The sequence below is a fragment of the Plecotus auritus genome (genome assembly GCF_963455305.1).
Source record: "Plecotus auritus genome assembly, chromosome: X".
In the NCBI taxonomy this organism is placed as follows: Eukaryota; Metazoa; Chordata; class Mammalia; order Chiroptera; family Vespertilionidae; genus Plecotus; species Plecotus auritus.
This window is the reverse complement of record NC_137784.1, coordinates 14,458,018-14,472,445: the sequence shown is the minus strand read 5'-3', so window position 1 is coordinate 14,472,445 and position 14,428 is coordinate 14,458,018. Positions and strand designations below refer to the sequence as shown.

The window sequence follows — 14,428 nt, the reverse complement described above, 5'->3', positions numbered from 1 at the left end:
AATGGGGAAAATTAAAAAAAATAATAGAGTAGAGAACGTGGAAATTTTTTTTAAAAAAAGAACTTATACAACTCAATAGCAAAAAAAAAAAATTCATTTTTTTAAAAATGGACAGGGGATCTTTCCAAAGAAGACATATAGATGGCCAATAGGTACATGAAAAGATGCTGAACATCATTAATCATGAGAAAAAATCCAAATCAAAACCACAATGAGATATCAGCTCACAGCTGTTAGAATAGCTACTACTAAAAAGACAAGAAATAACAAGTGTTGGCAAGGTGTATAGAAGGAACCCCTGTATATTTTTGGTGGGAATGTAATTAATGAAACTACTATGGAAAATGGTATGAAAGCTCCTCCAAAATATTAAAAGTAGAATTACCATATGATCCAGCATTCCACTTCTGGGAATGTATCCAAAGAAAATGAAAACACTAATTCAAAAAGATACATACACCCCCATATTCACTGCAATAGAAACAATCGAAATGACCATTGATGATAGATGCATGGATAAATAAGATTTGAAACACACACACACACACACATACAATATGGAATACCACTCAGCCATAAAAAATAATGAAATCTTGACATTTAAGACAACATGGATGGACAATAAAGGGTATTGTGCTACGTGAAATAAGTCAGACAGAGAAAGATAAATACCATATGATTTCACTTATATGTTGAATTAAAAAACAAAACAAAAATGAAACTGAATTCATAAAGAGAACAGAGTGGTGGTTGTTAGAGTCAGAGGATGGGGGTAGGGGAAATGAGTGAATTTGTTTTTGTTTTGTTTTCAGTTTAAATAAACTGAATTAAAATTATTTTTTGTTAGTCCTCACCCAAGAATATTCTTCCATTGGTTTTTAGAGAAAGTGGAAAGGAGGAAGAGAGACAGAGATAGAGAAACATCAATGTGAGACACATTGATTGGTTGCTTCCTGCACATTCTGACTGATGTTGGGGATCGAGCCTGCAACTGGGGTACATGCCCTTGACAGGAATCGAACCCACCACCCTTCAGTCAGCGGGCCGATGCTCTATCCACTGAGCCAAACCAATCAGGGCTGAATTAAAAAAAATTTTAAGAGAAAAAAATAAATAAGGCTACTGATTCTCTCAGCAGAACTTCCTTGACACTACTGCTATTCTACCAGGTGAAGAAATAGTTTAGCTAGGCTCTTGATAATTTTGACTACTGGTTAGGGTGGGAGCATACCTTGGACATTTTTCATGGAAATATTTGAGCAAGAATTGTTGGAAAACTACATAATTTCATCTTGTCATTACAGGAGATGGACAGCTTATTTATAAGGTTGCTGTTCTTTGTTTCAGTATAAAAAAAGCAGTGGGGCATCAGAGAAATACAAAACTACAACAAGACATTGCCTCACACCTGTCAGAATGGCTTCTATCAACAAACATGGGTAGAAGAGGTTGTGGAGAAAAGGGAACCCTCATGCACAGATGGGGGGAGTGCAGATTGGTGCAGCCACTGTTGAAAGCAGTATGAAGTTTCCTCAAAAAATTAAAAATGGAACGGCCTTATGACCCAGATATTCCACTTTGGGAATACATCCAAAGAAGCCCAAAACACTAATTTGGAAGAATATATGCACCCCTATGTTCAATGCAGAATTATTTACAATAGCTAAATTCTGGAAGCAGCCCAAGTGTCCATCAGTAGATGAGTGGATAAAAGAGTTATGGTACATTTATACAATGGATTACTATGCAGCTATAAAAAAGTAAGAAAATCTTACCATTTGCGACAGCATGGGTGGATCTGGAGAATATTATACTAAGTGAATTAAACCAGTCAGAGAAAGACAAGTACCATATGATTTCACTTATACGTGGAATCTAATGAACAAAATGAACTAACAAACAAAACAGCAACAGACTCATAGATAGAGAACAGACTGACAGCTGTCAGAGGGGAGGGGGCTGGGTGAGAAGGGTGAAGGGATTAAGCTAAGAAAAAACAACAACTCATGAATACAGGCAACAGTATGGTGATTGCCAAAGAGAAGGGTAGGGGAGGTAGACGGTAAAGAGGGAGTTAAATGGTAATGGAAGGAGACACCACTTGGGGTGGTAAACACACAATACAATAAACAGATTATGCATTACAGAACTGTATACCTGAAACCAGTATAATTTTATTAACCAATGTCACCTCAATAAATTAAATTTTTAAAAAATGTTATGGGTGACTAGATATCTTGTTCAGGACCAAAAGTTAGAATTTGTCCCTTGCCATCCTGTGGCAACCCAGAGGCTATAAAGTAAATCCATGCTTCTTTCAGTTAACACATAAAATCCCTTGTACTACTAGAGACTTGGACTTTAACTACTCCCCAAAACACAGCACATCTTGACACAACCTTCCTCCCCAAATGTGAGTGAACTGGAAAAATAAAAGAATTTGTATTCCTAAAAATTCCCGAGGGGAGAATGAAGCTATTGGCCTGGGAACCACACTTAGAGCACCAATGGTCTAAAGCAAGCTAACATCCAAACGAGAAAAAATCCACAATATGTCCCCTTCACCACAGTCATACTCACATTTAAGCCAGCTTTCTTCCAGTAATAGTTGCTATACTGGTTAACCATGCACTTTGTTTTTTCCTTAAACTTTTCTTCGGAGTCTACAGACCACCAAGGATCCAGGTTTCCATTTTTATCATATTTTCTACCTAGCAAAAAGGAAGTTAGAATATATTTGTATTATTTATGGAAACTAATTTCTTCATCTTCCCTATCCCTCATTTCAACAAGTCTTGAAAAAGAAGTCCCAAGCAACAGAGACTACTCCTGGGAGCTGCTCCCACCTTCTCTCCAGTGTTGCAGGTTCATTGTAAAAGAGGAAAAAGGAGAAAGAGGTTTGAGGAACTTCTTTCCTTCGACGCAACAAAGAGCATTTTAATAAGATTCATCAGCTTATGGCACGCACCATTCTTAACCAATCTTGGATTCTTTGTTGTCACCTAATATGACCCAAAATCTTCTCTGGATTATGAAATTAAATGGCTTCATTCAGAAAGCCCGTGGAGGGAGTCGGAATAAACAGTGAAATTCCAAATGATCCATAGGAACAGCCCTAATTAGTCATTCACACCCTGCAACCACAGCCCCTGACTCAACCCTATAGGAACGTCTTTCCTCCAAGTTGCCAGGAACTGGGAGACACATAAACCTGTGTTATGAATCATTCCACAGCCATCAGTGTGGATGGAAGGCCCATCTGTCCTGCTATGACAGGAAGGTTGCTCTAAAAAGAGAACTTGGAACAAGAATGGAAATCTCCAAAACATAATGGGAAATGTTGTGGGTTTTTTTTCCTACAAGCTCACTCTTCACTTTCTCTACACCCTTCAAAAATGTTTGGGTGTATCTGAACTATCTTCTATACTCACTCAAGATTACTATTGGTTTACTTTAGTTTTTGTTGTTGTTGCTAATCCTCATCCCAGGATACTTTTTTCCATTGATTCTTTTAGAGAGAGTGGAAGGGAGGGGGAAGAGAGAGAGAGAGAGAGAGAGAGAGAGAGAGAGAGAGAGGGAGAGAGAGAGAGAGAGAGAGAGAGAGAGAGAGAGAGAGAGAGAGAGAGAGAGAAACATCGATGTGAGAGAGACACATTGATTGGTTGCCTCCCACATGCACCCCGACTGGCACGGGGGCATCGAGCCTGCAACCGAGGTATGTGCCTTTGATCAGAATCGAACCCATGACCCTTCGGTCTAAAGGCCAATGTTCTAACCACTGAACGACCCGGCTAGGGCTAGTTTAAACTTAATTATGCAGAGAACTCTTTGTTGGGCATAAAAGAAAGCTCCCTAACCAAAGATGTTAATTGCTCCAGCTGATGTGGCTTAATGGTTGAACATCAACCTATGAACCAGGAGGTCACAGTTTGATTCCTGGTCAGGGCACATGCCTGGGTTGCAGGCTCCATCCCCAGTAGGGGTTGTGCAGGAGGCAGCTGATCAATGATGCTCTCTCATCATCGATGTGTCTATCTCTCTCTCCCTCTTCCTTCTTCTCTGAAATCAATAAAAAATATATATTTTTTTAAAAGATGTTAATTGGAATAATCTGAAGCTCTTCAATAAGGCTAGATGCCACTACCACCCTCTCTGGAAGAGTACGGAGTCACCGTCCTCCAACCACTAACCAACCAATTATAAAATAGATACTGAGCATGTCCTTATATGTACAATGTACTATTCTAAGTACTGATTACAGAGTGAAATTGCCATCATTAGATTTTGTCCTTTGAGAGACAATCCTGAAGGCATCTAGAAGATTCTGAGGAAGAATTGTACTTAAATTTCCTAGGAAGAGCCGAAACCGGTTTGGCTCAGTGGATAGAGCATCAGCCTGCGGACTGAAAGGTCCCAGGTTCGATTCTGGTCAAGGGCACGTACCTTGGTTGCGGGCACATCCCCAGTAGGAGGTGTGCAGGAGGCAGCTGATCGATGTTTCTCTCTCATCGATGTTTCTAACTCTCTATCCCTCTCCCTTCCTCTCTGTAAAATATCAATAAAAAAATAAAAAAAAAATTCCTAGGAAGAAAGACCCAGAACCAAGAGACCAATACTGGCTTTTGTTTCTTATCTTAGACTATCCTCTCAGATAAACCAAGCATGCAAAGCTAGAAAGTATTGCTCTGGGTATTCAGATGACTACAAGGCAGCTATATTTTAACAGGGAGAAAAGACCAGGAGAGCACAAAGCCTATGTGACTAAGTCAGAGCTAATGGGAATACAGGAAGAATTGTCCAGAAGGAGAAGAACCAAAAGGGTCTCTGGCCCTGGATAGGCACCCAGGAAAGGATGTTGGAGATATCACAGACATGAAAGAAAGAGGTCCCTCTATTAAATAGTGCCTTGAGCCAGCCAGATTCTCGGGTCTACATGGAAATCTTTGTGTGAATGTAGATGTGATCATAATTTGCTGCTAATTCATAACTTTTGGAGATTTCATATGGCTTTCCAATAATACTCCAAACTTAAAGGAGAAAGAAGTGTTGTTTAAAAATGGTAACTCTCAAGGAGTGATCATTTCTTTAGTTTATGCCATATTCTGCTCTTTTCTTTTGCTTAAATGTCTTCAGGGTACATAGCATATTCTATATTATACATTATTAGGAAAGCATAGCCTTTTTAAAATTCTGAATATATGCCAGCATAGAGAAAAACAGAGATTGAGCATTGCATAATCCTTGAAACAGTAAAAAGGAACCAGTCAGCCAAGCTCCAGATTCCTAACTCACTGAGTCCTCATTTGGCAGCATGTATAATCATCCTCAGAGCAGAGCTCACACCTTCAGGGAGAGCATCTCAAGATGGTGAATAAAAAAATGACAAAGGGAAGAAGCTATAAAGGAATTCCTATAATTATTGTGGCAGCTATAGCAACTGTAATCTAAATGCACAGCTAACTTCATTGAAATGACAAAGTCATTTTTTCATCATTCTATCCCATTGTAATGGGAACAATTATTTATTTATTGCAAGCTATCACTGCAAGACATGGGGAAAAGTTTTCAATCAGCAATCATACTACATTGGATAATCGTCAATCTATGATGATGTCACTATGCAAAAATAATAGCAACAATTAACATCCACATAGTCAACATTATCATAAAAGCAGCAGCTTATACAATGAACCAGTACTTACCATTATTATCAAATCCATGTGTAAATTCGTGTCCAACAATTACTCCTATAGCACCATAACTCAGAGATCTACAACATAAATATATAATTTAGAGAAAATTACAAGCATGAATCTAAGAGCATAATCCTTTATTTTTTTTTCAATGAAAAGCAAAGATAATTTGTTTTCTAGTCCCCATGTTAATAATAATCACAAAATTGTGTAAAAAAAAAAATCTAAATGTGCCCTTCTCATTAAAATGGACAAAGAAAATATAAATTCTAACATTATCATTATGACCATATATGGGCCTTATTTTTCCTATGCTATGAAATTAGGGGTGTGAAAGAAATGGTTTCTAAAGTCCCTTCCAGCCCTAAGATTTTTATTATTCTATATCAGCTCTAGCTGTAGTTTATATTTATAAACACCCATAGCAGTAGCAGGGTTTGAAAAGATCCTGTCAGTCAACATACCATTTATTTTTTATCTGAGAACCTGTTGAAAAATCACTACAGACTTAGAAGTTAAATTGTTTTTCAAATGTAGTCATAAAAAAGGAATAGAGCAGAGATTAAAAGGGATCAGCCTGCTGTCAAGGTAGTCACGTTTCTCTGCTTTTGTGACAGACACGCTCACAACTGAATGACAAAGACTGTGAAGCCTTAACCAGATTTGGAAAAGTCATTTTATCATTTCTCTTCACCTCTGAAGATGCATGTGGTAGATTACCTACAAGGGTGACCACTGACAATTCCACACAGCCTGAATGCATGTGCCACCTCCTCCCATCAAGAGGCAACGACTTCCTTTCCCTTAAATCTGGATAGGCCTCCAGATTTGCTATGCTCAACAGAAGGCACAGAAGGGGCCGGATGTGGCTTCTGGACCTAGGCTTTGACAGGCCTTAATGCTTGAAAATGTCCTGCCTTGGAAGTCAACTTCCATGTAAAGAAGGTAGACTAATCAGCTGGACACAAAGAGGCCAAGTGAAGCAAGCAAGAGACACCAAAAGTTGTCAGACTTCTAAAGGAAGAGATGTAGCTAGGTCCCAGCCTTTCAAGCCAGCCCAACTGGGACAGCAGACATGTGAGCAAAGTCATCTTAGATCCCCTGGTCTCAGTCAAGTTGCCAGCCAACAAACACCACACAGAACAGAGACAAGTGTCTCGGCTGAATCTTGCCCGAACTGTGGCTTCATGTGCCAGTAGTGGTTGTTCAGTGGTGCTTTGTTACATGGCAATATAACTGAAACAGAAGCATGTTAATGATATATGAAGTAATCAATAAGGGGGCTTCCACTCATGTGTGTCTGGGATCTTCTCTCTCAGCTTTACGTTCTATGAAGATCAAGCCCTTATCTATTGACTGCTGCTAAATTCTCTGTACCTAGTACACAGTAAGAAAGTAACAACGATTTAACTAACAGATTAACATTACCATTTTATGCAAGTGACAGGTGGATATGTACCTTATTTTAGTTATTTAATGTATGGATAAGGATTATAAACAACTTAAAATCCTTGTTATGAGGATACTTCCTGAGATTTGCAATTATGCTAAAAATACCAGTATTTCACAGTTGCTTCCTGACATGCAACATCAAAGTAACCTGGCAAATAGACAGGTCCAGTAAGTGGAAGGAACGAGAATTTTTGAAGCAACATGTTATTACAGGACATAATAATCTTTAACATGCTAATTGTTTGTCTCAACTATACCCAAGAAAGTGCTGCAAGATTTAATTTTTCCCCTTGGTGGCAATTCTTTCCTTTGTTATTTCTTTCCTGCAAGGTAATTTGCATTTGAAAAATGCTTCCTACTGTTTTTCCATCATTGCAAACCTTCATTAAAAAAGTAAGAGTGAAATTATGCATTTCAATCATAGAGCTATCATAGCATGTGGGACAAACTTGTAATTTTACATAGTGCTAATTTTTGCAGCAGTAGCTATCACTGTGCAGCCTGTAACATTTTGTTTTTTCCAGACCTCTCAGTCCTGACAATCATATTCGATTCTCTACAAGCCTTGGTCAGTGCTGTTGAATTTAAGAGATGAACAATGGACGTTTACCGGAACTGTTCTATAATAAATGTCCCTTCAGAGAGACTGCTCCAATAAGCTTCCTACTTGCAAAGGGTAATAGAGAATTCAGAAAATGATTGAATCATTGTAAGTTCTGATTCTCAGCCAAATAATTGCAATCCTTTGGACAAGAGACAAAGAAGTAATTTTACATGACTAAGCCTTACAATGATAATGGTTCATAATACTAAATTCACATATTCCATGTTATCAATGGACATTATTTAAATTAGCATATCGTAAAAATAAATAAATAAATAAATAAATAAATAAATAAATAAATAAAACTATGCCTTTTAACAATACGACTGGCTGACCAGAAAAAGAAGACTCCTGAAGAGAAAAATCTAGCCTTCCAAAAATAAAATGGGAAAGATGAAATGTTTCCACCTACTCAGTTTCTCTTTTGTTCTTACTACCCAATGGATTTAAGAAATGCACAGGGTTTGCTGTCAACGGGGAATCAATCATACTGCTGTCTGGAGCAACCATTATCTCAAGCGGTCATCAAGTAAGGGCTACTCTATGCATGCCTGAAATGTAAATTCATAAAAATCTCAGAGATAGAAGTGTCTTTAAGGTCATCTAGCTCTACTCCTTAGCTGAAGCAGGGCCCCCCTCTACAAAAACCAGTTCAAAAGGTCCTAAGACTTCTCCTTGGGCACTTTCAATAACCAGGAGCTCGCCCCCTTCTGAGGTGGCCCATTCTTTCATCAGTGGTTGTAAATAAAACAGATCTCACCCTAGCCAGTTTGGCCCAGTGGATAGAGCCTCAGCCTGAGGACTGAAAGGTCCCGGGTTCGATTCCGGTCAAGGGCATATGCCAGGGTTTCAGGCTTGATCCCCAGTTGGGGGGCGTGCAGGAGGCAGCTGATCAATGATTCTTATCATTGATGTTTCTATCTCTCTCTCCCTCTCCTTTCCTCTCTGAAATCAATAAAAATATATATTTATAAAAAATAAAAATAAAATAAAACAGATCTCACTATTGTTAAAATGGAATCTCGTTCCTACGTCTTACTAGTATATCCATTGGTCTAGTTCAATCTCTCGCTGAACACCCTCTGACCGCCTCCCCCCCGCCCCGAATATAGTAAATCATTCTGCCATCTTAACTTTCTTTCAAAAAATATGAAGTTATGAGGTTCTTCCTCAAATGCTCTCTTCTCAAGTTCTTTCAACTATTTTTCTTGTCATGAACCTAGACAAGTGGTCGGCAAACTGCGGCTCACAAGCCACATGCAGCTCACGAGCCGCGGTTTGCCACTCTGTTGACTAATGAGTTTGCCGACCACTGGGATAGGGGCTTAATCACAAGGAACAACAACAGCCTGTAATTATTGGAATCAAGAGTCTAGGTCAGTGGTCGGCAAACTCATTAGTCAACAGAGTGGCAAACAGCGGCTCGCGAGCTGCATGTGGCTCGGGAGCCACAGTTTGCCGATCACTGACCTAGATCAACATTTCTGAAAACATAGAAAAGGAGGGATTTTAGGAACCTCTAGGTTAAACACATTTAAATAAGTTTCTTTCTCATCTGCCTGAGGACTGGGGGGGGGGGGTCCCAGGTTCAATTCCAGTCAAGGTCACATACCTTGGTTGCAGGCTCCTCCCAGGCCCTGGTTGGGGCTCTTGCAGGAGACAACCAATTGATGTGTTTCTCTCACATCGATGTTTCTCTCTGTCTTTCCCTCTCTCTTCCACTCTCCCTAAAAATTAATGGAAAAATATCCTCGGGTGAGGATTAACAAAAAATAAATAAGTAAGTCTCCGTCTTACAGAGTTTCTTAGGAATTTTTATGCTGCTAAGTACTGTGGTTCTCCAAAACAAAGGAAAGGGGAGGATGACTTACCTCTGTTACTACTTCATGGAACACACACTCTGGAATATGTTGTCTTAGGCCATTTACAATCCTGATTCTCTCCTCTGAAAACAATTCAGCCTACCAATGCCCCCATCATTATACCCAACGCTCAGGGGAGGGCTAAGCTGACCAGTGTGGGCAGAAAGGATAAGCACTAGCTGATTCTGAAGGCTATCTGTCCAGAACAGATGCATGTATGGGAATCCATCTCACTGGACTTTGATTTCCATGTGTCTAGCATCTCCATATTTCCAATGCTGATCTTAATAGAGGAGGGATGTTTTCAGTGCAGACACAGAACTCTTTAGGAAAAAAAATGCAAATCTCTCTTCCACTGAAGTCTCAAATATGGCTCAGCATAAGGTTGAACTAATAAATACTATTATTATGTCCTAAGTTCCTATTATTTTAATTCTTATATTAAAAAATCATCTCACAGACCCAATAAACAATTTCATCAAATCAATAACTTCAAAACTAAACCAGACTATTTCCAAGTCTCCAGGTATATAACCACAATAACAGAAGATCAGTTAAATTGCTAGTGATGAGCAGATTCAAAGAATTCTAGAACTTTTTTAGTTTGAAGGGAGCTTAAAGAATATTTAGCCTAAACCTCTAATTTTATATAAATATATATTTTTTTCTAATCTTAACAATAGGGAAAACTGATTCCAAATATCTGAACACTAATGAAAACTATGCAGCTGAGGCCTGGGATGATGTTAATGGATTTGGGCCATACAAACCACTTTCATTTTCATTTATGCTAACAACTTTGCTTTCCTACCATAGGCTTTACTGTTGCCTGCTCCTGTCCACTCGGCATTCACCGTTTCCAAGCACAACAATCTAACTTCCAACTGGCAGCACCTGAAACTACAGATGCTCCTCCATTTACAATAGGGTTACATCCCAATAAACCCATTGTAAGTGGAAAGTAACTTAAGTTGAAAATGCATTTAATACACCTAACCTACGGAACATCATAGCTTGGCTTACCTTAACTGTGCTCAGAACAATTACATTAGTCTACAGTTGGGCAAAATCATCTGACACAATGACTACACTGCAGAGTATCAGTTGTTCAGCTTCATGATCACTTGGCTGACTGGGAGCTGCAGCTCACTACCAACATCATGAGTATCATACCACATAACGCTAGCCCGGGATAAGGTCAAAATTTCCACCAAATGCGTATTGCTTTTGCACCATTATAAAGTACAAAAATCTTAAGTTGAACCATCAGAAGTCAGGGACAGTCCATAGTTGCTTGCAGACTTTTCCCGGCCACCAAAGCCCTCTTGGCCTAGGCTGGGGAATGCCAGAAGTTAATACACCTGGTGGAAGCCCTTAAGCAATGATGGAAGGTGAGTTGTAGGATAAATACTCCAGCTCCCTTGCCCTTGAGACAGGGTCACATTGAAGCATATTCTACAGCTCTGCAGCAGGACTGAGCCCTAGTTGTCCACAGTGATAACTGGCTTTGTAACAGATGTGTCATAGGCAGAACAGTGGCCCCCAAAAGATGTCCACATGCTAACCCCCAGAACCTGTGAATATGCTACTACATGGCAAGGGGTAATTAACACTGTTAATCAGCTGAGCTTAAAATAGGGAGACTATCACGGATTAAAGAGGACGTGGGAAGAAGATGTGACTATGTATGAATGGCCAAAGAGATGCAACTTCGCAAATTTGAAAGATGGAGGAAGAGGGCCATGAGCCAAAAAACGTGGACCACCTCTAAAAGCCAGAAAAGTCAAGAAATAGATTCTTCCCCAGAGCTTTCAGAAAGGAATGCAGCCCTGCCCATACCTTGTCTTTAGCCCAGAGACCCAGGTTAGACTTCTAACCTACATAACTATAAGCAAATAAATTTACATTATTTTAAGCCACCAAGTTTGTGATAATTCATTATGGCAGCCATAGAAAACTCTTACAACACAATTTATTGGCTTTCTTCCCTCCTTGTCTCTTTTCCCCACTCTCCTGCTTGGTGTTTCCTGGTGTCACCTCCCAAAAGAACTATGTGCACTTGAATCCTTGTCATAGGGTGTGCTTCTGGGGAAGCCCAAATCAAAACATTGCCACCATATTTAATCATATTTAAATTGCCATTTATACAAACCAAAATACAAGAGACTGGACTTCTAAAATCAAGACTAAATTTTCTATGCACTAAAGCAAGCAAAAGCACATAATAAAAGTGGTGATATTATTGACAATGAATATTATCAGAATTCCCACTATGTATAGAAATTCTGCATTACTTAAGTCTACAATCTGTTGGTATTAATAACCTTTAAACTGATATACATAACTCCAGACACTGCCAATTTTTAAACCATTGTATAGCTACCCAGATTATATTTCTAAAGACAAATCTGATTATCTTTACTTGCTCAAAAACTTCAATATTTTCTATTGGCTATTAATGCCCAGGCTCTTCACCCGGCATTCAGAGCCCTCCATATCAAACATCAACCTTCTTTTCTTGACTTCTTTTCCACTGCTTCCCTTCATATACCACTTAAAATAGTCAAACTAAACTCTTTGCTATTCTGTCATCACATTTCTTTCCTTTTCTCACATTGTTTCTTCTATCTGGAATATGGTTTGTTTGTTTGTTAATCTTCACTCGAGAATATTCTCTCCATTGCTTTTTAGAGAGAGTGGAAGGAGGGAGAGAGAGAAACATCACACATCAATTGGTTGCCTCCCACATGCACTCCAACCAGGGCCTAGAATGGAACCTGCAACCCAGGTGTGTGCCCTTGACCGGGAATTGAACCAGCAATCCTGTAATACTCGGGCTGAAGAGCCAACCAATGAGTCACACTGGCCAGGGCTGGAATGGTTTTAGACCCATCACCATCAACTCAAATCCCAGCAATACTTCAAGCTCCAAATATTTTTAGTATGAGTCAATGCGTAAGTGAATAAATGCATAAAAATTAAAACTACCTGCATATTAGTTGGCTTTTCTGTCCAGACATATGCCCTGGTAACAAGAATCAGAAAATACCTAAAATGGTGAGAGTGGGTCCAGCCCATGCCAGGTTCCATGTCCTCTTTTTGTTGAACAGCTACTGACTTTGTTTTTTGTTTTTTTAAACTTCTATGTTCTGCCAAAGCAGCATGTTCTTCCTTATTTGTCAATAACTGGTTTCTTTACTCATTTACTTACCGAGGATATTCTGTTCCCCAAAAGAAAGGCTTCTGGAGCTCTCCTGCTGGAAATCCTGGTAGAAAGATAAACAAACAAAGTGTAAGGGATATAGAGATTAATTTGATAAGTACCTGGTTCCAGCTTTAGCCTTAAAGTTTCAAAGGCCCATATGAAAGGTACTCTTCAGGGAGCTGGGAACCCTCTAGGAGATCCAACTGTCTTGCCTCTAAGATGATATTAATTCAACTGAATTTGAAATAAGTACATTACATCAATTTCTCTTTTATCATTTTCATATGATTTATTTTTTAATTTATCTTTATTGGTAAAAGTATTACAGATGTCCCCTTTTTTTCCCTAGTGACCCCCCTCCACCTTTCACCCACTCCCTGCCCCTGGCCTTCACCACACTATTATCTGTGTCCATGGGTTATGTATATATGCATGAGTTCTTTGGTTAATCTCTCCCCACCCACTCACCCACCAACCCTCTGCCTTTCCTCTGAGACAGTCTATTCCATGCTCCTATGTCTCAGGATCTATTTTGCTCATTGGTTTATTTTTTTTTAATCTTTATTACTGAAAGTATTTCATTTGTCCCCCTTTCCCCTACCCCATTGACCTCTCCCAGCCTGCCCCTGCCTTCCACCCCAGGCCTTCACCCCCTATTGTCTGTGTCCGTAGGTTATACATATATGTATACAAGTGCATTGGTTGATCTCTTCCCACCTACCTACCCTCCCCTGCCTTCCCTCTGAGGTTTGAGAGTCTGTTTGATGCTTCTGTGTCTCTGGATCTATTTTTGTTCATCAGTTTATTTTGTTCATTAGATTCCACATATGAGTAAGAACATGTGATACTTGTCTTTCTCTGACTGGCTTATTTTTCTTAGCATAATACTCTCCAGGTCCCTCTATGCTATCTCAAAGGGTAAGAGATGCTTCTGCATAGCAAAAGAAACTATCATCAAAATGAAAAGGGAGCCCACTGTATGGGAGAACATATATGGCAATGATACATCTGATAAGAGGTTAATTTCCAAAATATATAGAGAACTCATACAACTTAACAAAGGAAGATAAACAATCCAATTTAAAAATGGGCAAAAGACCTAAATAGACACTTCTCCAAAGAGGACATACATATGGCCAAGAGACATATGAAAAAATGTTCAATGTCACTGATCATCAGAGAGATGCAAATCAAAATGACAATGAGGTATCATCTCACACCTGTCAGAATGGCTACCATCAACAAATCAACAAACGACAAGTGCTGGTGAGGGTGTAGAGAAAAGAAACCCTAGTACACTGCTGGTGGGAATGCAGACTGGTACAACCACTATGGGAAACAGTATGGAGTTTCCCCATTACATCAATTTCAAAGAAACCATTTTGCATGCATATGCTATTTGCATGTCTAGCCTGCTATGAACTAGAGTCCTTCATACTCAGAGTGTGAGGAGATTTCCAGCTATCCAGCAGCTTCCCCTAATACATGAAGGATCACCTTTATGGACACTCAACCTGTGCAGTCATACAGGCCCTCCCGTGCAGAAGGACCCTGAACTTGGTTTAATGCTCTGCTGTCACTGTCTTGAAACTATTAATAATTTTATCTTTGA

General features: G+C 39.3%; 1 protein-coding gene across 2 annotated transcripts in view; it reads right to left on the bottom strand.

Moving 5' to 3' along the window:
• PHEX (phosphate regulating endopeptidase X-linked) overlaps positions 1-14,428 on the bottom strand; it is a gene marked incomplete at both ends in the record, with an annotated part of 212,089 nt that overhangs the window by 22,055 nt on the left and 175,606 nt on the right. For both annotated transcript variants that reach the window (XM_080652766.1, XM_080652767.1), the window contains 3 exons: positions 2,581-2,707; positions 5,699-5,770; positions 12,823-12,877. In XM_080652766.1, the coding sequence (XP_080508892.1) occupies positions 2,581-2,707; positions 5,699-5,770; positions 12,823-12,877 (254 nt within the window). The remainder of the gene's footprint in view (positions 1-2,580; positions 2,708-5,698; positions 5,771-12,822; positions 12,878-14,428) is intronic.